This window comes from Arachis stenosperma, chromosome 7 (genome assembly GCF_014773155.1).
Source record: "Arachis stenosperma cultivar V10309 chromosome 7, arast.V10309.gnm1.PFL2, whole genome shotgun sequence".
Lineage (NCBI taxonomy): Eukaryota > Viridiplantae > Streptophyta > Magnoliopsida > Fabales > Fabaceae > Arachis > Arachis stenosperma.
The window spans coordinates 33,751,971-33,777,653 of NC_080383.1; the positions used below are offsets into that span (position 1 = coordinate 33,751,971).

Genomic DNA, 25,683 nt, shown 5'->3' on the forward strand with positions numbered 1-25,683 from the left:
AATCTCAGGGATCTCTTGGTGAGAGGGGTCTCTTGTGTACTCCATCCTTTTCTTGGTGATGGGCTTGTCCTCATCAATGGGGGTATCTCCCTCTATGTCAACTCCAACTGAATAACAGAGGTGACAGATGAGATGAGGAAAGGCTAACCTTGCCAAAGTGGAGGTCTTGTCCGCCACCTTGTAGAGTTCTTGGGCTATAACCTCATGAACTTCTATTTCTTCTCCAATCATGATGCCATGGATCATGATGGCCCGGTCTATGGTAACTTCGGACCGGTTGCTAGTGGGAATGATTGAGCGTTGTATGAACTCTAACCATCCTCTAGCCACGGGCTTGAGGTCATGCCTTCTTAATTGGACCGGCTTGCCTCTTGAATCTTGCTTCCATTGTGCGCCCTCTTCACATATGGTTGTGAGGACTTGGTCCAACCTTTGATCAAAGTTGACCCTTCTAGTGTAAGGATGCTCATCTCCTTGCATCATAGGCAAGTTGAACGCCACCCTCACACTCTCCGGACTAAAATCCAAGTATTTCCCCCGAACCATAGTGAGATAATCCTTTGGATTCGGGTTCACACTTTGGTCATGGTTCTTGGTGATCCATGCATTGGCATAGAACTCTTGAACCATCAAGATTCCGACTTGTTGAATGGGGTTGGTAAGTACTTCCCAACCTCTTCTTCGGATCTCATGGCGGATCTCCGGATATTCACCCTTTTTGAGTGAAAAGGGGACCTCGGGGATCACCTTCTTCAAGGCCACAACTTCATAGAAGTGGTCTTGATGCACCCTTGAGAGGAATCTATCCATCTCCCATGACTCGGAGGTGGAAGCTTTTGCCTTCCCTTTCCTCTTTCTAGAGGTTTCTCCGGCCTTGGATGCCATAAACGGTTATGGAAAAATGAAAAAGCAACGCTTTTACCACACCAAACTTAAAATGTTTGCTCGTCCTCGAGCAAAAGAAGAAAGAAGAGAGTAGAAGAAGAAGAAATGAGGAAGAGGGGGAAGGTGGTGTGTTCGGCCAAGAAGGGAAAGAAGGGGTGTTTAGGTTGTGTCAAAATGAAGGGTTGAAGAAGGTTATATATAGGAGAGAAGGGGGTAATGGTTCGGCCATGATGGGTGGGTTTGGGAGGGAAAGTGGTTTGAATTTGAAGGGTGAGGTTGGTGGGGATTTATGAAGGATGGATGTGAGTGGTGAAGAGAAAGATGGGATTTGATAGGTGAAGGGTTTTTGGGGAAGAGGTATTGAGGTGATTGGTGAATGGGGGAAGAAGAGAGAAAGTGATGGTGGGGTCCTGTGGGGTCCACAGATCCTGTGGTGTCAAGGAAAAGTCATCCCTGCACCAAATGTTGCTCAAAATCACGTTTTGAGCTATTTCTGGCGTTAAACGCCGGGCTGGTGCCCATTCCTGGCGTTTAACGCCAGGTTGTTGCCCTTTACTGGCGTTTAACGCCAGTCTGGTGCCCCTTTCTGGCGTTAAACGCCCAGAATGGTGCCAGACTGGGCGTTAAACGCCCAACAGCTAGTATTACTGGCGTTTGAACGCCAGCTTCTTCTCCTCCAGGGTGTGCTGTTTTTCTTCCTGTTTTTCATTGTTTTTGCTTTTTTCATTGTTTTTGTGACTTCTTATGATCATCAACCTACAAAAAAAATAAAATAACAAAAGAAAATAGTTAACTATAAAACATTGGGTTGCCTCCCAACAAGCGCTTCTTTAATGTCATTAGCTTGACAGAGGACTCTCATGGAGCCTCAGAAATACTCAGAACCGTGTTGGAACCTCCCAACACCAAACTTAGAGTTTGAATGTGGGGGTTCAACACCAAACTTAGAGTTTGGTTGTGGCCTCCCAACACCAAACTTAGAGTTTGACTGTGGGGGCTCTGTTTGGCTCTGTTTTGAGAGAAGCTCTTCATGCTTCCTCTCCATGATGATAGAGGGATGTCCTTGGGCCTTAAACACCAAGGATTCTTCATTCACTTGAATGATCAACTCTCCTCTATCAACATCAATCACAGCCTTTGCTGTGGCTAGGAAGGGTCTGCCAAGGATGATGGATTCATCCATGCACTTCCCAGTCTCTAGGACTATGAAATCAGTAGGGATGTAATGGTCTTCAATCTTCACCAAAACATTCTCTACAAGTCCATGAGCTTGTTTTCTTGAATTGTCTGCCATCTCTAATGAGATTCTTGCAGCTTGCACCTCAAAGATCCCTAAATTCTCCATTACAGAGAGGGGCATGAGGTTTACACTTGACCCTAAGTCACACAAGGCCTTCTTGAAGGTCATGGTGCCTATGGTACAAGGTATAGAAAACTTCCCAGGATCTTGCCTCTTTTGAGGCAGTTTCTGCCTAGACAAGTCATCCAGTTCTTTGGTGAGCAAGGGAGGTTCATCCTCCCAAGTCTCATTTCCAAATAACTTGTCATTTAGCTTCATGATTGCTCCAAGGTATTTAGCAACTTGCTCTTCAGTGACATACTCATCCTCTTCAGAGGAAGAATACTCATCAGAGCTCATGAATGGCAGAAGTAAGTCCAATGGAATCTCTATGGTCTCATTTTGAGCCTCAGATTCCCATTGGAACTCAGAGGGGATTGGTACACGCCCACTGAGGTCTTCCTCAGTGGCGTCCTCCTCCTCTCTTTCCTCTCCACATTCGGCCATGGTTATGGCTTTGCACTCTCCTTTTGGATTTTCTTCTGTATTACTTGGGAGAGTACTAGGAGGGAGTTCAGTAACTTTCTTGCTCAGCTGACCCACTTGTCCTTCCAAATTTCTGATGGAGGACCTTGTTTCATTCATGAAACTTTGAGTGGTCTTTATTAGATCAGAGACCGTTGTTGCTAAGTCAGAAGTATTCTGCTTAGAACTCTCTGTCTGTTGCTGAGAAGATGATGGAAAAGGCTTGCTATTGCTAAACCTGTTTCTTCCACCATTATTGTTATTGAAACCTTGTTGAGGTCTCTCTTGATTCTTCCATGAGAGATTTGGGTGATTTCTCCATGAAGAATTATAGGTGTTTCCATAGGGTTCTCCTAGGTAATTCACCTCTTCCATGGAAGGGTTCTCAGGATCATAAGCTTCTTCCTCAGATGAAGCATCCTTAGTACTGTTTGGTGCATTTTGCATTCCAGACAGACTTTGAGAAATCAAATTGACTTGTTGAGTCAATATCTTGTTCTGAGCCAATATGGCATTCAGAGTGTCAATCTCAAGAACTCCTTTCTTCTGACTAGTCCCATTGTTCACAGGATTCCTTTCAGAAGTGTACATGAATTGGTTATTTGCAACCATTTCAATCAATTCTTGAGCTTCTGCAGGCGTCTTCTTCAGATGAAGAGATCCTCCAGCAGAGCTATCCAAAGACATCTTGGATAGTTCAGAGAGACCATCATAGAAAATACCTATGATGCTCCATTTAGAAAGCATGTCTGAGGGACATCTTCTGATTAATTGTTTGTATCTTTCCCAAGCTTCATAGAGGGATTCTCCATCCTTCTGTCTGAAGGTTTGGACTTCCACTCTAAGCTTACTCCATCTTTGTGGTGGAAAGAACTTTGCCAAGAAGGCATTGACTAGCTTTTCCCAAGAGTCCAGGCTTTCTTTAGGTTGAGAATCCAACCATATTCTAGCTCTGTCTCTTACAGCAAAAGGGAATAGCATCAGTCTGTAGACCTCAGGGTTAACCCCATTAGTCTTGACTGTGTCACAGATTTGCAAGAATTCAGCTAAGAACTGATGAGGATCTTCCATTGGAAGTCCATGGAACTTGCAATTCTGTTGCATTAGAGAAACTAATTGAGGCTTAAGCTCAAAGTTGTTTGCTCCAATGGCAGGGATAGAGATGCTTCTCCCATAAAAATCAGGAGTAGGTGCAGTGAAGTCACCCAGCACCTTCCTTGCATTGTTGGCATTGTTGTTGTTTTCGGCTGCCATGTGTTTTTCTTCCTTGAAGAATTCGGTCAGGTCCTCTAAAGAGAGTTGTGCTTTAGCTTCTCTTAGCTTTCTCTTCAAGGTCCTTTCAGGTTCAGGATCAGCTTCAACAAGAATGCCTTTGTCTCTGCTCCTGCTCATATGAAAGAGGAGAGAACAAGAAAATGTGGAATCCTCTATGTCACAGTATAGAGATTTCTTGAGGTGTCAGAGGAAAAGAGAAATAGAAAGAAGAAGGAGAAGAAGAATTCGAACTTTAATTAGATAAGGTTCGAATTGTGCATTAAGAAGGAGTAGTACTCCATAAATAGAAGGATGTGGGAAGGAGGGAAGAGAATTTTCGAAAATTCAATTAAAAGATTTTGAAAACATTTTGAAAATTTGATTGATAATTTTCGAAAATTAAAAGTGAAAAAGAAATCAAGTGATTTTTGAAAAAGATTTTGAAATTAGAAATTAAAAAGATTTGATTGAAAACTATTTTGAAAAAAAAAATGTGATTAAAAAGATTTGATTGAAAAGTTATGGTTTTAAAAAGATATAATTGAGAAGATATGATTTGAAAAACATTTTAAAAAGATTTGTTTTGAAAACAATTTGAAAAGATATGATTTAAAAAGAAATTGATGACTTGCCTAACAAGAAAAGATATGATTCAAACATAAAACCTTCCTCAACAGAAAAGGCAACATACTTGAAATGTTGAATCAAATCATTGATTGATAGTAAGTATCTTTGAAAAAGGAAAGAAATTGATTTTGAAAACATTTGATTGAAAAGATATGATTTGAAAAAGATTTGGTTTTGAAAAACTTTGAAAACTTGAAAAAAAATTGATTTGAAAACAAAATCTTCCCCCTAGCACCATCCTGGCGTTAAACGCCCAGAATGGTATACATTCTGGCGTTTAACGCCCAAAATGCTACCTTTTTGGGCGTTAAACGCCCAACCAGGTACCCTAGCTGGCGTTTAAACGCCAGTCTGCCTTCTTCACTGGGCATTTTTGAATGCTCAGCTTTTTCTGTATAATTCCTCTGCAGCATGTTCTGAATCTTCAATTCTTTGTATCATTGACTTGAAAAGACACAAATTAAAAATATTTTTGGATTTTTAATAATCAAAATGCAACAAGAATCAAATAACAATGCATGCAAGACACCAAACTTAGCAGTTTGTATACTACTGACACTAACAATATGAGAATGCATATGAGACACACAAAATACTTCAAGTCAATAGAGTTCAAAGATTAGAACACAAAAATCATCAAGAATTACTTGAGGATCCTTAAGACACATGAATGAATGCATGCAATTGACACCAAACTTAAGATGAGACACTAGACTTAAGCATGAAGCATCAAATATTTTTGGTTTTTTATGATTTTGTAAATTTTTTTGTATTTTTCGAAAATTAAGTGGAAAAAGGTATCAAAATTCTTAATGAGAATTCCAGGAATCAGTGCAATGTTAGTCTAAGACTCCGGTCCAGGCATTAGACATGGCTTCACAGCCAGCCAAGCTTTCAAAGAAAGCTTCGGTCCAAAACACTAGACATGACCAAAGGTCAGCCAAGCCTTAGCAGATCACTGCTCCAAAAGCAAAATTGATGAAAATCAACAAGCTCTTGTGGTGATAAGTTGAAACCTCGGTCCAATCAGATTAGACATGGCTTCTCAGCCAGCCAGATTTCAACAAATCATCATGAAACTCTAGAATTCATCTTCAAGAATTTCAAAAAAAATAAATACCTAATCTAAGCAACAAGATGAACCGTCAGTTGTCCAAACTAGAACAATCCCAGGCATTGTTACCAAAAGCTTGCTCAAAACTTGAACAATCCCCGGCAACGGCGCCAAAAACTTGGTGCGCGAAATTGTGAACAATACTTTTCACAACTCTCATAATCCCTGGTCATGAACTCCAAAAACTTGGTGGTTCAATTCCATGGCATTACACAACTTCGCACAACTAACCAGCAAGTGCACTGGGTCGTCCAAGTAATACCTTACGTGAGTAAGGGTCGATCCCACGGAGATTGTTAGCATTGAAGCAAGCTATGGTCATCTTGTAAATCTTAGTCAGGCAAACTCAAATGTATATGATGATGAATGAAAATAATATAAAGATAAAGATAGAGATACTTATGCATATCATTGGTGTAAGAGCTTCAGACAAGTGTATGAAGATGCCTTCCCTTCCGTCTCTCTGCTTTCCTACTGCCTTCATCCAATCCTTCTTACTCCTTTCCATGGCAAGCTTGTGTAGGGTTTCACTGTTGTCAGCAGCTACCTCCCATCCTCTCAGTGAAAGCGATTGCATATGTCCTGTCACGGCATAGCGGAATTCAGCTGTCGGTTCTCGGTCAGGTCGGAATAATATCCATTGATATTTTTGCGTCTGTCACTAACGCCCTAGCCTGCTAGGAGTTTGAAGCACGTCACAGTCATTCAGTCATTGAATCCTACTCAGAATACCACAGACAAGGTTAGACCTTCCGGATTCTCTTGAATGCTGCCATCAGTTCTTGCCTATACCACGAAGACTCTGATCTCACGGAATGGTTGGCTCGTTTGTCAGGCGAGCACTCGGTTGTCAGGCGATCAACCATGCATCGTGCAATCAGGAATCCAAGAGATATTCACTAAGCCTCAGATGCTTGTAGAACAAGAATGGTTGTCAGTCACCTTGTTCATGAGTGAGAATGGTGATGGGCGTCAATCATCACCTTCATCATGTTGAAGAACAAGTGATATCTTGGATAAAGAACAAGCGGAATTGAATGGAAGAACAATAGTAATTGCATTAATACTCGAGGTACAGCAGAGCTCCACACCTTAATCTATGGTGTGTAGAAACTCCACCGTTGAAAATACATAAGAACAAGGTCTAGGCATGGCCGAATGGCCAGCCTCCCAAAGGTCTAAGATAGCATAAAACAAAGATAGCTACCAAAGTCTCTACCAAAAGTCCCTCTAATACAATAGTAAAAGGTCCTACTTATAGAAAACTAGTACATAGATGAGTAAATGACATAAAAATCCACTTCCGGGCCCACTTGGTGTGTGCTTGGGCTGAGCAATGAAGCTTTTTCGTGTAGAGACTCTCCTTGGAGTTAAACGCCAGCTTTAGTGCCAGTTTGGGCGTCTAACTCCCAATTAGGTGCCAGTTCCGGCGTTTAACGCTGGAATTTCTTGAGGTGACTTTGAACGCCGGTTTGGGCCATCAAATCTTGGGCAAAGCATGGACTATTATATATTGCTGGAAAGCCCAGGATGTCTACTTTCCAACGCCGTTGAGAGCGCGCCAATTGGGCTTCTGTAGCTCCAGAAAATCCACTTCGAGTGCAGGGAGGTCAGAATCCAACAGCATCTGCAGTCCTTTTGAGTCTCTGGATCAGATTTTTGCTCATGTCCCTCAATTTCAGCCAGAAAATACCTGAAATCACAGAAAAACACACAAACTCATAGTAAAGTCCAGAAAAGTGAATTTTAATTAAAAACTAATAAAAATATAATAAAAACTAACTAAATCATAACAAAAACATACTAAAAACAATGCCAAAAAGTATACAAATTATCCGCTCATCATCTATTCACAAGAGTTTCTTTGTTTAGAAAATGTTTATATACGTGTTCAATAGGGTATTTTTGTCTATTTTTTCTTATCATATTTGCATGCGTTTTAGGAAAAAAATGTTTTAAATAATTTTTTACGACTATGTTAGGTGTTTATAAAAAAATCAATCATTCGTATAAAATATACATTAAAAATGAGTTAAACATCGTATGTATTTACACATAAATACAAGGTGATTAATTTTTTGTTTGCATTATAACAATTTTTTATTTTTCAAAAATATATTTTGAAACGGTAAAAATAATTTGATAATTGGATATCTATATAAAATACCCTTTTGTTTATTAATTGTATTTGGTTATAATCATATAAAAATATTTTAAAAAATTGTAATTTTAAAATATGTTTATTTTATTTTTCTAATAATTTTATTTTTGTTTTAAATATCGGATTTTTTTAAAGAAACAAAATTAGCTGGTCCAATTTTAATTTTAATTTTTTATTTTTCACAATAAAAATCGAAAGGCCCAGTTTAAAGTTTTTTTTTAATTTAAAAAAATTAGAGAGTCTGATTTCAATTTTAAAATCTTTTAAATTTTAAAAAAAAATTAAAGAACTTGATTTCAATTTAAAAATAATTAAAATTTGTTAATTTTCAAAAAGCCAAAATTGAAGAATCTGATTTCTGAAATTTACTTTTAATTTGTGTGTGCGATTTCTGCGCATCACCACTATAAATTTAAAGAAATCGTAGGCACCGATTTTTGGCTCCATGTTATTGTCATACACAAATTGATGGATACATTTCTAATTTCTATCATATACACATGATTGCAGTATATTAAAAATAAAAAAATGTTATTTATATACTAAAATTAATAACAATATATTTATATATAAATAGATATTTAATTTAATTTATTTTTAATGTGTATTTTATATTTTAATGTGTGTTTTATATTAGTAATTAATTTTAGTAAATAATTTTAATATACAATTATTATGATCAATTAAAAATAATTTTTGTTTTAAAAAATTACTACAAGTTAATTTTTTTATAGAATATTTTTATTAAAAAATATCTTTTCTTTTATTAAGGATAAACTATTAAAATTGTCCTAATTTTTAAACACACTGACAAAAATATCTTACCAATTTATTAATGACAAAATTATCTTTTAAAATAATTTAAAATGTGATAAAAATATCCATTATTAAATATATATTTTCAAAAATATTTTGAATATTAAATTTTGATGTATTTTTTTATAAATATGATTAAAAAATGAGACATGTTATCTTAAAAATTTGGTAATTTTATTCTAAGTAAATTTTTTTGCAATTTATTTTTGTTAATAACTAAAAAAAATAATAAATTCTAGAGATCGATTTGTTATCTAATTTTTTATGTATTTTTTAAATAGTTATTAAAATATTTTTATAAAATTTTAGATAAATATATAAGCAGTATGTCAAATATAAAAATTTTAATTTTTCAAAAAAATTAAGATTTTTTTAATTATTCTTATTAAATTTTATATTTTAGAAATATTTTTATTATTATTATAAAAAATTAGAGATTATTTTTCTTGGCATATTTAATAATATAGAATGATTTCAGTGGTTTATGCTATAATTTTATAACATCTAAATACGAGTGTGTCTTCTCTCTTCGGAGAGAAAAGCTATAAAACACATGGTTCTAAGAAGCAAATTGAACGACTAAATATCTAAAATGGTCTTTTAGATTCATCGTATTCACCATTTTAGTCTCTTACATTCAAAATTATTTATACTAGTCTCCGAGATACAATTTTGGGCACTATATTAGTTTTTGGACCCTTTCTAGTATTAAATTAGCAAACTAAATTTTAAATTGGCTCAAACTTGCCATAATGGACAAATGGCTAAACAACGTCATTTCATTTTAACACTTAAACAAGGCAAAAACAAAAAGAAAAAGAAGGGTTTATATGATGTGTAAATCATTATATATCCCTTTTTCTCCGAAATAACCTCGATTTTGTCTTATTTAAGAGCTAAAACGAAAAGATACTGTTTAGTCATGTGTCTAGCGAGAGCTAACTCAGTGTTTCGTTCGTTGACTCAATGTTAAAAATGGTTCAGAGATTAATATGGTACTTGGAGCTGGATCTCAGAGACCAGTATAATAAATTTAAATTTGAGAGACTAAAATAATAAAAATCGTGAATTTTAGGGACACAATAGAAATTTAGTCCAAATCGAACTTGTTGATTTAATTAGATTAATTAAAAATTAGTCTTTTACGCAGCATTTGGTTCAAGAGAATATGGGAGGAAAGAAAACATAGGAATAGAAATTGGGTGGAAAATTAAATTTCCTCCATTTAGATTACCAAAGAAAATGAAGAGAAAATGAAAAGAGTGGAGTGTCGTACAACATAATATTTTCTCTTTTCCTATGTGATGAAAACGGATAAAAAAGAACAAATAAAGTCACAATTACGTATTTGCCCTTAGTAAATAGAGAATTAAAATTTCCCATTTTACTTTCTTCCACATCTGAAAACCTATCTCCTATCTTCTTTTCATTTTGTGACCAGCGCCACCAAAGTCTTATCGTCGTCATCCATAATGCCACCGCGGCATCATCATCGTCATCACAGGTCCATCGCAACTATATCTCTTCCTACTCAAGACAAAGGTGAGTTTTTCTGTCATTTTCTTCGTTTCTCCCAGATTTCCTTCTAATCGATGCTTTGCATCTTCAACTGAAGTTGTAGAGGTTTTTTTATCCATTTTCTGGGTTCTGTAATTATGGATTCTTCTTTAATTTGAGTTAGTTTAGATCGATCGTCGTAGAATACGGTCATGCAAGCATGTTTTTATTTTTTTGAAACGCAATTTTTTTATTTTCTTTGTGTTGGTTCATTATTTTTACGTGTGTGAGAGAGGTTTATGTTAGGTTTAATTCATGCTGCAACTGATTTTGGGTGTAAAAATAAATTCCCCTAATGATGTAAAATATGGCAAATTGGTTATGGTTGTATACAATGCTGTGTTCCATGATTGAACTAATTTATTATTGAATTAATTGATGATACATACTAATGATTACTTGAGATGATGTTGGACTATTTGCTATATATGATGCAACAAGTTGATGATAATATATGTTTATAAAAATTGTATATGATTTTTTGTCGCACGTAGTACGAAAAAAATACTAGCCACATTTGATAATATTTTATTTTGTAAATACAATTTAGTGGAATTTTTTCTTAAATATGATTAAGGAGATTAATGATGTAAAGTATGGGTAGTTTTTATTATTCTTTTAAAAAAGTATTTATTTGTATATATTTAAAAAGAATGATATATATTTTTATTTATGACATTAAAAGACAACAGAAAAGGATAAATTCAAAAAATATTATTGTTAATAAAGATAACATGTTAACATTTTGAAATGTAATTGAAATTATTTTTTTTATTAGAAAAATAATTTAAATACATTGGTATAAGGTGAAAATTCAAGTGTAGTCAACTTCACCTGAAGTTGATGGTTAAGAGCTGTTAGATAAAAATTTAGTCAAATCAGTCAAATTTTTTAACGGCTTTCAGCTATCAACTTCACGTGAAGTCGATTGCACCTGAGTTTCCACCTTAGTATAATATAATTTATAGGAAAATTATCCGGTGTTCCGGACAAAAGTATCGGAACACGATATTCAGTGTACGAAAAGGTAGGCTGTTGAGTTTTGTCATGTAGTAAAGGATGAAATGGCAAAAATAACCCTATGTCTCTTAATCAATTGACGAGAATAACCAGCTCTAGACTGTTGGTGAATTCCTATTTTGTTGAAGTCGTTTCTGCAAGGAATGATGGAGAGCGTGGGCCTGAGCCATTTAGTTGTGGCCCAGAGTTATTGTTAGAGGTCCAAGGGTTGTATTAGGCAGAAGAGGGGCAGGAAAACTGTTGTCAGTGGTGTGACAAAGACTCTAAGAAGGACTTGGCGGTGGTGGCGTGGGCCGTTGCCTCAACACGACGGAGGTGTGCGTCAGCCCAGAGTTATTGTTGGTGGTAAAAGGGTTGTAATCAAGCAGGGCAGTAGGCAGGAAAAGTGGTGTCAGTGTTGTGAAAAAGCATCTGAGAAAGAGTTGGGAGTGGAATTGCCGGTTGCCGCAATACGACGGAGGTGTGTATCATCGGTGGGAAAAGAAGTGCCAGGTGAGTGTCGAAATAAGCCAGCATGTTGTTGTTGCTTCCACAAGAGGTGAGAAAATTTAGTATTAATAATTATCGTTGTTTGTTATTGGAGTGTAGGTTATATCCCATGAATTGGAGTGACTTTGACTCCATAGCCTAGCCTGTAGCAAGCTTGCTTTTGCTACTAATACTGTTGGTATAAATATATATATATATATATATATATGTTTATGAGTACTGAGTACTTAGTAGTAAGCATCACAATATAAGTGGTCCAGGATGAATGTCATATTCGGCCATTCCTTATTATACATTTGCTTGTATAGAGAAGCAAATAAAAAGACTAATATTGTTATACTTAAGTTGTATATAAAAGATACAAACAAATAAAAGTGGGATGAACACAAGTTGATTATTGTAGAATGCGGTATAGTGACATTCCAATTACAATTCTATATATGCCCCTGCTTCCCTTTCTCTCATTTCCTCTGTTATTGTCTCTTTGGAAAATTGTCTTTTTGAAAAGTTATAGCAAATTTGTTTATACTCATGAAAATAAATGTTCCAAAACTCTATATTGCTATTGTTCAATTAAGTGGATAAGTTTGCGTACATAGATGTTGAGTACTTTAGTTTGAAGCTGTAATGATTTTTTTCATTTTTCATTTTATGAATTTTGTACGAGGAATTAGAAATAGTCATATGCCACTAAATTACAGTTGATATATGTTTTAGGAATATCATAATCACTCATGTCCAGTTTTGTTTACATGAATTCATGTAAATTATCTCTTGTAACTATAGTTTAAGATTCTTCTTTGGATATATGATTTAGAATTCTAAAAAATTGGTGATTTTAGTTCGTTAACCAAGTCAATATCAGTTTACAGTTGAATGAAAACTTATATCTTATTCCTCTTGTCTACTACTTTTTAGCATATAATATCATTATTTAAAATAAATTATGAATAACTATGAAAATTCCTGTTGCAAGCTAAATTCATATGTACTGTTTGGTGGTGTCTGGTGTGTAAAATAAAAAACTATTGTAATTTCAAAATTATGAGCTGGAATATATTACAAGAGTGTTAGTTATTTGTGTGATCAACATTGACAATAAAAACAAATTAATGTATAAATGAAATAAATCTGCATGATTCAAATGCATTATTCTATGCAAGTGAGTCTCCAAGATATTAGTTAAAAGTGTGAACCTACTTAAGTAAAAAAAAATATTTTTACTCTTTAAATTTAGTAATTTGGACCACAATTTTCTTGTGATTTTCACTCTTTTGACTTGATTTGTTTAGTATTGTTAAATGCCGTTCTTAGTGAGACAACTTGGTGGATGGCCGTGGGATAGTGATATTCAAGATGGGGTCATGTAGTGGAACAGTGTCGAAATTCTAGACTGGAGGTGTTGAGCCAGTAGGTGGCCTTAGTGGAAGTGGTGAATGGCATTGCGACACATTGGTATGAATAATTTTTTGTGTTAATTTGCATGTACTCATTAGTAGCCCATCTCTGTGTTATAAATTGCCTATGAAACACCATATAATGGAACCACCATTTGTGTGTAGAATTTTTTTTATTACCATTAAAATACAATAGATGAATAATTATTCGATGACATTCAAAGAACAATCGTTAAACATAAATATATAATATTGAAAATATTGTACCACATTTTTTTATTAATATATGTAAATACAATCATTAGGATTGGTAACTAGTAATAAATTAATAAGGAGCGTGTGGGAAAAAAATTATTTTTTTTGTGCGACTGGAAATAATCCTTTTCTCTTCATTGTGTATGATAGAAATAATCGAATTGGAGTGATAGAATTATTGCAAAAATTTTAAATTAGTATTTAGTTCAGTTTATTGTGTGGTTGAAATAGAGTAAGGGATTTCACAGTGTGCTTGCATTTTGCAGGAAAGCTCGCTGGATATTGGAAGGGAAACGGAAGAGGAGGGAGAACTGTTGGAGGATTGCGATGAAGAAGATAATGGCATCTCTGAACCAGTCATGTACAATGCCGCAGAGATATTGAAAATGGAATTCAACAACCCTGATGAGGCGTCCCGTTTCTATGAACAATATAACCGGGCGAAGGGTTTTGCCATGAGGCAGGGAAAGAAACTGAAAAATAAAAAGGGGGAAATAGTTCGGTACACGTATTTATGCAACAGAGAAGGTTTCAGAGACAAAAAATGGCTAGAGATGCAGGATCGAAAGCGAGAGCACAAGGTTGTCACGCGATGTGGGTGTTTGGCGGAGATGAGGATAAAGCCGAATGGTGATAGCGGGATTTGGTATGTTTCACGCTTCGTAGATGACCATAACCATGATCTTCTACCTGCAAAGTTTGTGCCATACCTGCCTTCATACCGGAAGATTTCTGATGTTGATCTAGCCTATATGGACAGCTTGAGGCAAGTTGGAATTTCTATTCCAAAAATATATGAGTCAATTGCTGCGCAGGCAGGCGGATTTAACTTTGTTCCTTTCACAAAGAGAGATATGTACAATGAGGTTAGGAGGCAACGTGCCTTAAGGAATGGTGATGTGAATGCGGCTCTAAGGTTTTTTGAGAGATGTGCAAGAGGGGATGAGAAGATGTTCTGGAGGTTTGAAGTTGGGCCAGACCAACATATGTGTGACCTTTTTTGGAGCGACGGGCGTAGCCAGGATGATTACAAGATCTTTGGTGATGTTCTTGCCTTTAATGCGACATATGGTCGAAACAAGTACAATCTACCAGTTGTTGTGTTTTCTGGGGTCAACCATCACAACCAAACATGCGTGTTTGCCACAGCCATGGTCTCGTGTGAATCTCAAGCGTCGTATGTTTGGGTGTTGAGAAAGTTTTTGGAATGCATGGGTGGTAAAGCTCCTAAGGCGGTAATAACTGATGGGGATTGATCCATGCCCTTAGCCATTCAAGAAGTATTTCCTGAAGCTCATCATCGGTTGTGTGCATGGCATCTACTGAGGAATGCAACCGTGAATGTGTGCAAGCCGCGGTTCACAATACTTTTGAGAAGTTGTATGTTGGCTGACATAGAAGTTGAAGAGTTCGAGAAGCAATGGGAGGCGATGGTGGAAGAGTGCGGGGTCAGAGAAGTCGAGTGGGTTAAGGATTTGTACAGGAAGAAGTTATCATGGGCCACCGCGTACATTCGTGGGTGTTTTTTTGCCGGCCTAAGGACAACATCCCGTTGTGAGTCATTGCATGCAAAGTTAGGGCGGTTTGTGGAGAGTCGGTATGGGATCTTGGAGTTTGTAACAAACTTCTAGTGCTGTGTGGATTTCCTAAGAGATAACGAGGAGGAGCTTGATTTTCGATCATTGTAAGGGACCCCTGTTCTTCAGACTCAGTTCCCAGAGTTGGAAAAATCTGGTGCAGTTAATTACACGAGGGAAATATATTTTCGTTACCGTGAGTCCTTGAAGAGATGCGTTCGTACGACAATTTTGGAGTGCAAGCAGATGGAGGAAAAATCTGTTTACGTAACACAAAAGTATCGTAGGTGATGAGCGGATAATTTATACGCTTTTTGGCATTGTTTTTAGTATGTTTTTAGTATGTTTTAGTTAGTTTTTATTATATTTTTATTAGTTTTTAGTTAAAATTCACTTTTCTAGACTTTACTATGAGTTTGTGTGTTTTTCTGTGATTTCAGGTATTTTCTGGCTGAAATTGAGGGACCTGAGCAAAAATCTGATTCAGAGACTGAAAAGGACTGCAGATGCTGTTGGATTCTGACCTCCCTGCACTCGAAGTATATTTTCTGTAGCTACAGAAGCCCAATTTGTGCGCTCTCAATGGCTTTGGAAAGTAGACATCCTGGGCTTTCCAGCAATGTATAATAGTCCATACTTTGCCCGAGATTTGATGGCCCAAACTGGCGTTCCAAATCAGCTCAAAACTGCCCGGCGTTAAACGCCGGAACTGGCACAAGAATGGGAGTTAAACGCCCAAACTGGCACAAAAGCTGGCGTTTAACTCCAAGAAAAGTCTCTACACGAAAATGCTTCAATGCTCAGCCCAAGCACACACCAAGTGGGCCCGGAAGTGGATTTTTATGCCATTTACTCATCTTTGTAAGCCCTAGGCTACTAGTTCTCTACAAATAGGACCTTTTGCTATTGTATTTTCATCTTTGGACATCTAGTTCTTAGATCATCTTGGTTCTTCTGGTTCCCTCTCTGGGGCCGAAGCCAATGATCACTATTATCACTTATGTATTTTCAACGGTGGAGTTTCTACACACCATAGATTAAGGTGTGGAGCTCTGTTGTACCTAGAGTATTAATGCAATTACTATTGTTCTTCTATTCAATTCAGCTTATTCTTATTCTAAGATATTCATTCGTACCCAAGAACATGATGAATGTGATGATTATGTGACGCTCATCATCATTCTCACTTATGAACGCGTGCCTGACAACCACTCCCGTTCTACAAGCAAACAAGGCTTGAATGTTTATCTCTTGGATTCCTTAATCAGAATCTTCGTGGTATAAGCTAGAATTGATGGCGGCATTCAAGAGAATACGGAAGGTCTAAACCTTGTCTGTGGTATTCTGAGTAGGATTCAATGATTGAATGACTGTGACGAGCTTCAAACTCCTGAAGGCAGGGCGTTAGTGACAGACGCAAAAGAATTAATGGATTCTATTCCAACCTGATTGAGAACCGACAGATGATTAGCCGTGCCGTGACAGGGTGCGTTGAACATTTTCACTGAGAGGACGGGACTGTAGCCACTGACAACAGTGATGCCCAACATACAGCTTGCCATGGAAAGGAGTAAGAAGGATTGGATGAAGACAGTAGGAAAGCAGAGAGACGGAAGGGACTGAGCATCTCCATACGCTTATCTGAAATTCTCACTAATGAATTACATAAGTATCTCTATCTTTATTTTATGCTTTATTCATATATCATCCATAACCATTTGAATCTGCCTGACTGAGATTTAGAAGATGACCATAGCTTGCTTCATACCAACAATCTTCGTGGGATCGAACCTTACTCGCGTAAGGTTTATTACTTGGACGACCCAGTGCACTTGCTGGTTAGTTGTGCGAAGTTGTGAATTTATGTTTAGACCATGGTATTGAGCACCAAGTTTTTGGAGCCATTACCGGGGACTGTTTTAGTTGTGAAAAGAATGGATCACAATTTCGTGCACCAAGTTTTTGGCGCTGTTGCCGGGGATTGTTTCGAGTATGGACAACTGACGGTTCATCTTGTTGCTTAGATTAGGTATTTTTCAGAGTTCTTAAGAATGAATTCTAGTATTTCAAGGTGATGTTCTTATCATCACCAAAGCTGATTGATCCTCATCAATTTAGCTCTTGAATGCAATGTCCTGCTGAAGCTTGGCTAGCCATGTCTAATTTCTTTAAACTAAAGCTTTAGACTAACATTGCATGATTCCTGGAATTCTCATTAAGAATTTTGATACCTTTATTTTCTTTTCCACTTAATTTTTGAAAAATTCAAAAAAATTACAAAATCATAAAAACCAAAAATAATTTTATGTTTCTTGTTGAGTCTAGTGTCTCATTTTAAGTTTGGTGTCAATTGCATGTTTCTGTTCTTCTTGCATTTTTCGAATTCATTCATATGTCTTCATTAATCTTCACATTGTTCTTGATGATTTCCTTGTTCTGATCTTTAAATTCTCTTGTCTTGAGTGTTTTGTTATTTTTCATATGCATTCTCATTTTGTTAGTGTCAATGGTATACAAACTGCTAAGTTTGGTGTCTTGCATGCATTGTTATTTGATTTTAGTTGCATTTTGATTATTCCTCATTATTAAAAATCTAAAAAATATTTTTGATTTGTGTCTTTTCAAGTCAATAATACAAAGAATTGAAGATTCAGAACATACAGCGGAGGAATTATACAGAAAAAGCTGGGCGTTCAAAACGCCCAGTGAAGAAGGAAAACTGGCGTTTAAACGCCAGCCAGGGTGCCTGGCTGCGCGTTTAACGCCTAAAAGGGTAGTGTTTTGGGCGTTAAACGCCAGAATGTGCACCATTCTAGGCGTTTAACGCCAAGATGGCACAAGAGGGAAGATTTTGTTTTCAATTCAAAGTTTTTTTCAAGTTTTCAAAATCTTTTCAAAATCAAATCTTTTTCAAATCATATCTTTTCAATCATATGTTTTCAAAATCAATTTCTTTCCATTTTTAAAAATACTTGCTATCAATTAATGATTTGATTCAACATCTCAGAATATGTTTCCTTTTCTGTTGAGAAAGGTTTAATGTCTGAATCATATCTTTTCTTGTTAGTCAAGTCATTGATTTTCAAAATCAAATCTTTTTTAAATTGTTTTTCAAATCATATCTTTTTAATCACATCTTTTTCAAAATAGTTCTCAATCATATCTTTTTAATTTCTAATTTTAAAATCTTTTTCAAAAATCATTTGATTTCTTTTCCACTCTTAGTTTTCGAAAATCAATTAGTATTTTTCAAAATGATTTTAAAATTTTTTACTGAATTTTCGAAAATTTCTTTCCCTCTTCTCACATCCTTCTATTTATGGACTAACACTCCTCCTCAATGCACAATTCGAACTCCATCTTTCTTGATAAGTTCGAATTCTTCTACCTCTTCCTTCTATTTTTCTTTTCCTCTGACACCTCAAGGAATCTCTATACTGTGACATAGAGGATTCCATATTTTCTTGTTCTCTTCTCTTTCATATGAGCAGGAGCAAAGACAAAAGCATTCTTGTTGAGGCTGACCCTAAACCTGAAAGGACCTTGAAGCGAAAACTAAGAGAAGCTAAGGCACAACTCTCTGTAGAGGACCTAATAGAAATCTTCAAAGAAGAAGAACCCATGGCAGCCGAAAACAATAACAATGCCAACAATGCAAGGAAGGTGTTGGGTGACTTTACTGCACCTACTCCCGACTTCTATGGGAGAAGCATCTCTATCCCTACCATTGGAGCAAACAACTTTGAGCTTAAGCCTCAATTAGTTTCTCTAATGCAACAGAATTGCAAGTTCCATGGACTTCCATTGGAAGATCCTCATCAGTTTTTAGCTGAATTCTTGCAAATCTGTGACACTGTCAAGACTAATGGGGTTGACCTTGAGGTCTACAGACTTATGCTATTCCCTTTTGCTGTAAGAGACAGAGCTAGGATATGGTTGGACTCACAACCTAAAGAAAGCCTGAACTCTTGGGAAAAGCTAGTCAATGCCTTCTTGGCAAAGTTCTTTCCACCTCAAAAATTGAGTAAGCTTAGAGTGGAAGTCCAAACCTTCAAACAGAAGGAAGGTGAATCCCTCTATGAAGCTTGGAAAAGATACAAACAATTAATCAGAAAGTGTCCTTCTGACATGCTTTCTGAATGGAGCATCATAGGTATCTTCTATGATGGTTTGTCTGAACTGTCCAAGATGTCATTGGATAGCTCTACTGGAGAATCTCTTCATCTGAAGAAGACACCTGCAGAAGCTCAAGAACTAATTGAAATGGTTGCAAATAACCAATTCATGTACACTTCTGAAAGGAATCTTGTGAACTATGGGACAAATCAGAAGAAAGGAGTTCTTGAGATTGACACTCTGAATGCCATACTGGCTCAGAACAAAATATTGACTCAGCAAGTCAATTTGATTTCTCAAAGTCTGTCTGGAATGCAAGCTACACCAGGCAGTACTAAGGACGCTTCATCTGAAGAAGAAGCTTATGATCCTGAGAACCCTTCAATGGAAGAGGTGAATTACATGGGAGAATCCTATGGAAACACCTATAATCCTTCATGAAGAAATCATCCAAATCTATCATGAAAGGATCAACAGAGACCTCAACAAGGTTTCAACAACAATAATGGTGGAAGAAACAGGTTTAGCAATGGCAAGCCTTTTCCATCATCTTCTCAGCAACAGACAGAGAATTCTAAGCAGAACCACTCTGACTTAGCAACCATGGTCTCTGATCTAATCAAAACCACTCAAAGTTTCATGACTGAAACAAGGTCCTCCATTAGGAATTTGGAGGCACAAGTGGGTCAGCTGAGTAAGAAAGTTACTGAACTCCCTCCTAGTACTCTTCCAAGCAATACAAAAGAGAATCCAAAAGGAGAGTGCAAGGTCATCAACATGGCCGAACTAGGAGAGGAGGAAGAGGCAGTGACGCCACTGAGGAAGACCTCAATGGATGTCCACTGGCCTCCAATGAGTTCCCAAATGAGGAACCATGGGAATCTGAGGCTCACACTGAGACCATAGAGATTCCATTAGATTTACTTCTGCCATTCATGAGCTCTGATGAGTATTCTTCATTTGAAGAGGATGAGTATGTCACTGAAGAGCAAGTTGCTAAATACCTTGGAGCAATCATGAAGCTAAATGACAAGTTATTTGGTAATGAGACTTGGGAGGATGAACCCCCTTTGCTCACCAAAGAACTGGATGACTTGTCTAGGCAGAAATTACCTCAAAAGAGACAAGATCCTGGGAAGTTTTCAATACCTTGTACCATAGGCACCATGACCTTTAAGAAGGCTCTGTGTGACCTAGGGTCAAGTATAAACCTCATGCCTCTCTCTGTAATGGAGAAGCTAGGGATCTTTGAGGAGCAAGCTGCAAGAATCTCACTAGAGATGGCAGACAATTCAAGAAAACAAGCTTATGGACTTGTAGAGAATGTTCTGGTAAAGATTGAAGACCATTACATCCTTGCTGATTTTATAGTCCTAGAGACTGGGAAGTGCATGGATGAATCCATCATCCTTGGCAGACCCTTCCTAGCCACAGCAAAGGCTGTGATTGATGTTGACAGAGGAGAATTGATCATTCAAGTGAATGAAGAATCCCTTGTGTTTAAGGCTCAAGGATATCCCTCTGTCACCATGGAGAGGAAGCATGAAGAGCTTCTCTTAAAACAGAGTCAAACAGAGCCCCCACAGTCAAACTCTAAGTTTGGTGTTGGGACGCCACAACCAAATTCTAAGTTTGGTGTTGAACCCCCACATTCAAACTCTAAGTTTGGTGTTGGGAGGTTCCAACATTGCTCTGAGTATCTGTGAGGCTCCATGAGAACCCACTGTCAAGCTACTGACATTAAAGAAGCGCTTGTTGGGAGGCAACCCAATGTTATATTTATCTATTTTCTTTTGTTATTTTATGTTTTCTATAGGTTGATGATCATGGGAAGTCACAAAATCAATTGAAAAAGCAAAAATAGAATGAAAAACAGAAAGAAAAATAGCACACCCTGGAGGAAGATATTGCTGGCGTTTAAACGCTAGTAAGGGTAGCAAATGGGCGTTTAACGCCCAGTCTGGTACCACTCTGGGCGTTTAACACCAGAAAGGGGGCACCAGACTGGCGTTAAACGCCAGGAAAGGGCAAGAAGCTGGCGTTAAACGCCAGAAAGGGGCACCAGCCCGGCGTTTAACGCCAGAATTGGCATAAATAGCATATTTGCTCGCCACTTGGTGTAGGGATGAGTTTTCCTTGACACCTCAGGATCTGTGGACCCCACAGGATCCCCACCTACCCCCACCATCCTCTCTCTTCTTCTTCACCCATTCACCAATCACCTCAACCACTCTTCCCCAAAAACCCCTCACCTATCAAATCCCACTATTCTCTTCACCACTCATATCCATCCTTCATAAAACCTCACCTACCTCACCATTCAAATTCAAACCACTTTCCCTCCCAAACCCACCCATTCATAACCGAACCCTACCCCTCTCTCCACCCCTATATAAACCCATCTTCACTCCTTCATTTTCACACAACCTAAACATTACTTCTCCCCCTTTGGCCGAACCACAAAGCCATCTCTATCTCTTCTATTTCTTCTTTTTCTACTCTCTTCTTTCTTTTTTTGCTCGAGGACGAGCAAATCTTTTAAGTTTGGTGTGGTAAAAGCATTGCTTTTTGTTTTTTCATAACCATTTATGGCATCCAAGGCCGGAGAAACCTCTAGAAAGAGGAAAGGAAAGGCAAAAGCTTCCACCTCCGAGTCATGGGAGATGGAGAGATTCATCTCAAGGGTGCATCAAGACCACTTCTATGAAGTTGTGGCCTTGAAGAAGGTGATCCCCGAGGTCCCTTTCAAACTCAAAAAGAGTGAATACCCGGAGATCCGACATGAGATCCGAAGAAGAGGTTGGGAAGTTCTTACCAACCCTATTCAACAAGTCGGAATCTTAATGGTTCAAGAGTTCTATGCCAGTGCATGGATCACCAATAACCATGATCAAAGTGTGAATCCGAACCCAAAGAATTAGCTTACAATGGTTCGGGGGAAATACTTAGATTTTAGTCCGGAAAATGTAAGGTTGCCATTTAACTTGCCCATGATGCAAGGAGATGAACACCCTTACACTAGAAGGGTCAACTTTGATCAAAGGTTGGACCAAGTCCTCATAGACATCTGTGAAGAGGGCGCTCAATGGAAGAGAGATTCAAGAGGGAAGCCGGTTCAACTGAGAAGACATGACCTCAAGCCCGTGGCTAGGGGATGGTTGGAGTTTATCCAACGGTCAATCATTCCCACTAGCAACCGGTCCAAAGTTACTATAGACCGGGCTATCATGATTCATAGCATCATGATTGGAGAGGAAGTAGAAGTTCATGAGGTTATAGCCCAAGAACTTTATAAGGTGGCGGACAAGTCCTCTACCTTGGCAAGGTTAGCCTTTCCTCATCTTATTTGTCACCTCTGTTATTCAGTTGGAATTGACATAGAGGGAGACATCCTCATTGATGAGGACAAGCCCATCACTAAGAAAAGGATGGAGCAAACAAGAGATCCTACTCATCATGAAATCCCTGAGATGCCTCAAGGGATGCACTTTCCTCCACAAAACTATTGGAAGCAAATCAACACCTCCCTAGGAGAATTGAGTTCCAACATGGGACAACTAAGGGTGGAGCACCAAGAACATTCCATCCTCCTCCATGAAATTAGAGAAGATCAAAGAATCATGAGAGAGGAGCAACAAAGGCAAGGAAGAGACATTGAGGAGCTCAAGCACTCCATAAGATCTTCAAGAGGAAGAACGAGAGCCGCCATCACTAAGGTGGACCCGTTCTTTAATCTCCTTGTTCTTTATTTTCTTGTTTTTTGAATTTTCATGCTTATGTTTATCTATGTTTGTGTCTTATGATCATTAGTGTCTTAGTGTCTATGCCTTAAAGTTATGAATGTCCTATGAATCCATCACCTTTCTTAAATAAAAAAAATGTTCTTAATTGAAAAAGAGAAGAATTGCATGAATTTTGAATTTTATAACAGATTAATTATTTTGATGTGGTGGCAATACTTTTGCTTTCTGAATGTATGCTTAAACAGTGCATATGTCTTTTGAATTTATTGTTCATGAATGTTGGCTCTTGAAAGAATGATGAAAAAGGAGACATGTTACTGAGGACCTGAAAAATCATAAAAATGATTCTTGAAGCCAGAAAAAGCAGTGAATATTCAAAAAAAAAAAAAAAGAAAAGAAAAGAGAAAACGAAAAAAAAAACAATAATAATGAAGTTGTGATCCAAGGCAAAAAGAGTGTGCTTAAGAACCCTGGACACCTCTAATTGGGGACTCTAGCAAAGCTGAGTCACAATCTGAAAAGGTTCACCCAATTATGTGTCTTGGCATGTATGTATCCGGTGGTAATACTGGAAGGCAGAGTGCTTTGGGCCACGGCCAAGACTCATAAAGTAGCTGTGTTCAAGAATCATCATACTTAACTAGGAGAATCAATAACACTAACTGGATTCTGAGTTCCTATAGAAGCCAATCATTCTGAATTTCAAAGGATAGAGTGAGATGCCAAAATTGTTCAGAGGCAAAAAGCTAAAAGCCCCGCTCATCTAATTAATACTGATCTTCATAGATGTTTTTGGAATTCATTGCATATTCTCTTCTTTTTATCTTATTTGGTTTTCAGTTGTTTGGGGACAAGCAACAATTTAAGTTTGGTGTTGTGATGAGCGGATAATTTATACGCTTTTTGGCATTGTTTTTAGTATGTTTTTAGTATGTTTTAGTTAGTTTTTATTATATTTTTATTAGTTTTTAGTTAAAATTCACTTTTCTGAACTTTACTATGAGTTTGTGTGTTTTTCTGTGATTTCAGGTATTTTCTGACTGAAATTGAGGGACCTGAGCAAAAATCTTATTCAGAGACTGAAAAGGACTGCAGATGCTGTTGGATTCTGACCTCCCTGCAATCGAAGTATATTTTCTGGAGCTACAGAAGTCCAATTGGCGCGCTCTCAACAGCGTTGGAAAGTAGACATCCTGGGCTTTCCAGCAATATATAATAGTCCATACTTTGCCCGAGATTTGATGGCCCAAACTGGCGTTCCAAATCAGCTCAAAACTACCCGGCGTTAAACGCCGGAACTGGCACAAGAATGGGAGTTAAACGCCCAAACTGGCACAAAAGCTGGCGTTTAACTCCAAGAAAAGTCTCTACACGAAAAAGCTTCAATGCTCAGCCCAAGCACACACCAAGGGGGCCCGGAAGTGGATTTTTATGTCATTTACTCATCTTTGTAAACCCTAGGCTACTAGTTCTCTACAAATAGGACTTTTTGCTATTGTATTTTCATCTTTTGACATCTAGTTCTTAGATCATCTTGGTTCTTCTGGTTCCCTCTCTGGGGCCGAAGCCAATGATCACTATTATCACTTATGTATTTTCAACGGTGGAGTTTCTACACACCATAGATTAAGGTGTGGAGCTCTGTTGTACCTAGAGTATTAATGCAATTACTATTGTTCTTCTATTCAATTCAGGTTATTCTTATTCTAAGATATTCATTCGTACCCAAGAACATGATGAATGTGATGATTATGTGACACTCATCATCATTCTCACTTATGAACGCATGCCTGACAACCACTCCCGTTCTACAAGCAAACAAGGCTTGAATGTTTATCTCTTGGATTCCTTAATCAGAATTGATGGCGGCATTCAAGAGAATCCGGAAGGTCTAAACCTTGTCTGTGGTATTCTGAGTAGGATTCAATGATTGAATGACTGTGACGAGCTTCAAACTCCTGAAGGCTGGGCGTTAGTGACAGACGCAAAAGAATCAATGGATTCTATTCCAACCTGATTGAGAACCGACAGATGATTAGCCGTGCCGTGACAGGGTGCGCTGAACATTTTTACTGAGAGGACGGGACTGTAGCCACTGACAACGGTGATGCCCAACATACAGCTTGCCATGGAAAGGAGTAAGAAGGATTGGATGAAGACAGTAGGAAAGCAGAGAGACGGAAGGGACTGAGCATCTCCATACGCTTATCTGAAATTCTCACCAATGAATTACATAAGTATCTCTATCTTTATTTTATGCTTTATTCATATATCATCCATAACCATTTGAATATGCCTGACTGAGATTTACAAGATGACCATAGCTTGCTTCATACCAACAATCTCCGTGAGATCGAACCTTACTTGCGTAAGGTTTATTACTTAGACGACCCAGTGCACTTGCTGGTTAGTTGTGCGAAGTTGTGAATTTATGTTTAGACCATGGTATTGAGCACCAAGTTTTTGGAGCCATTACCGGGAACTGTTTTAGTTGTGAAAAGAATGGATCACAATTTCGTGCACCAGTAGGCCAGAGTTGAAGTGGAATGTGGAACACGATCACCGCACCGATTCCTTTTACTGTACTTGTTTCAGGATGGAGTCATTCGGTCTACCCTGTGTTCACATACTAGCAGTGTTGGTGCGATTAGATGTTGCCTCTCTTCCAAAGAGTCTTGTTCTTCAGCGGTGGTCGAAGACCGCCAAGGTTCACGTCATGGAGCCAAGCATTGTGGACGAGGGCGGTGATGCAATAGCACTTTATAAGAGTCGAGTAGGGGTGTTCCTGCATCATTGTAAGAGGTTTGCTGCAGCTGCATTTATGAGGGACGAGGATTTTAAAGTGTATTTGGAGAAGGTAGTTAGGGA

At 37.7% G+C, this 25,683-nt stretch overlaps 1 protein-coding gene and 2 non-coding genes across 3 annotated transcripts in view; 2 read left to right on the forward strand and 1 right to left on the reverse strand.

Moving 5' to 3' along the window:
• Window positions 1-14,635, forward strand: part of LOC130939679 (protein FAR1-RELATED SEQUENCE 5-like) — a 28,599-nt gene extending 13,964 nt beyond the window's left edge. The window contains exon 6 of the mRNA XM_057867770.1: window positions 13,646-14,635. Coding sequence (XP_057723753.1) covers window positions 13,646-14,635 — 990 coding nt within the window. The remainder of the gene's footprint in view (window positions 1-13,645) is intronic.
• Window positions 3,431-3,538, forward strand: LOC130942548 (small nucleolar RNA R71). The gene has a single exon (XR_009071116.1). It is a non-coding gene; the product is annotated as a small nucleolar RNA R71 (small nucleolar RNA).
• A 4,347-nt stretch (window positions 14,636-18,982) lies between the features above and the next one.
• Window positions 18,983-19,090, reverse strand: LOC130942683 (small nucleolar RNA R71). Its single transcript, XR_009071246.1, has one exon. It is a non-coding gene; the product is annotated as a small nucleolar RNA R71 (small nucleolar RNA).
• Window positions 19,091-25,683: the final 6,593 nt, after the last annotated feature.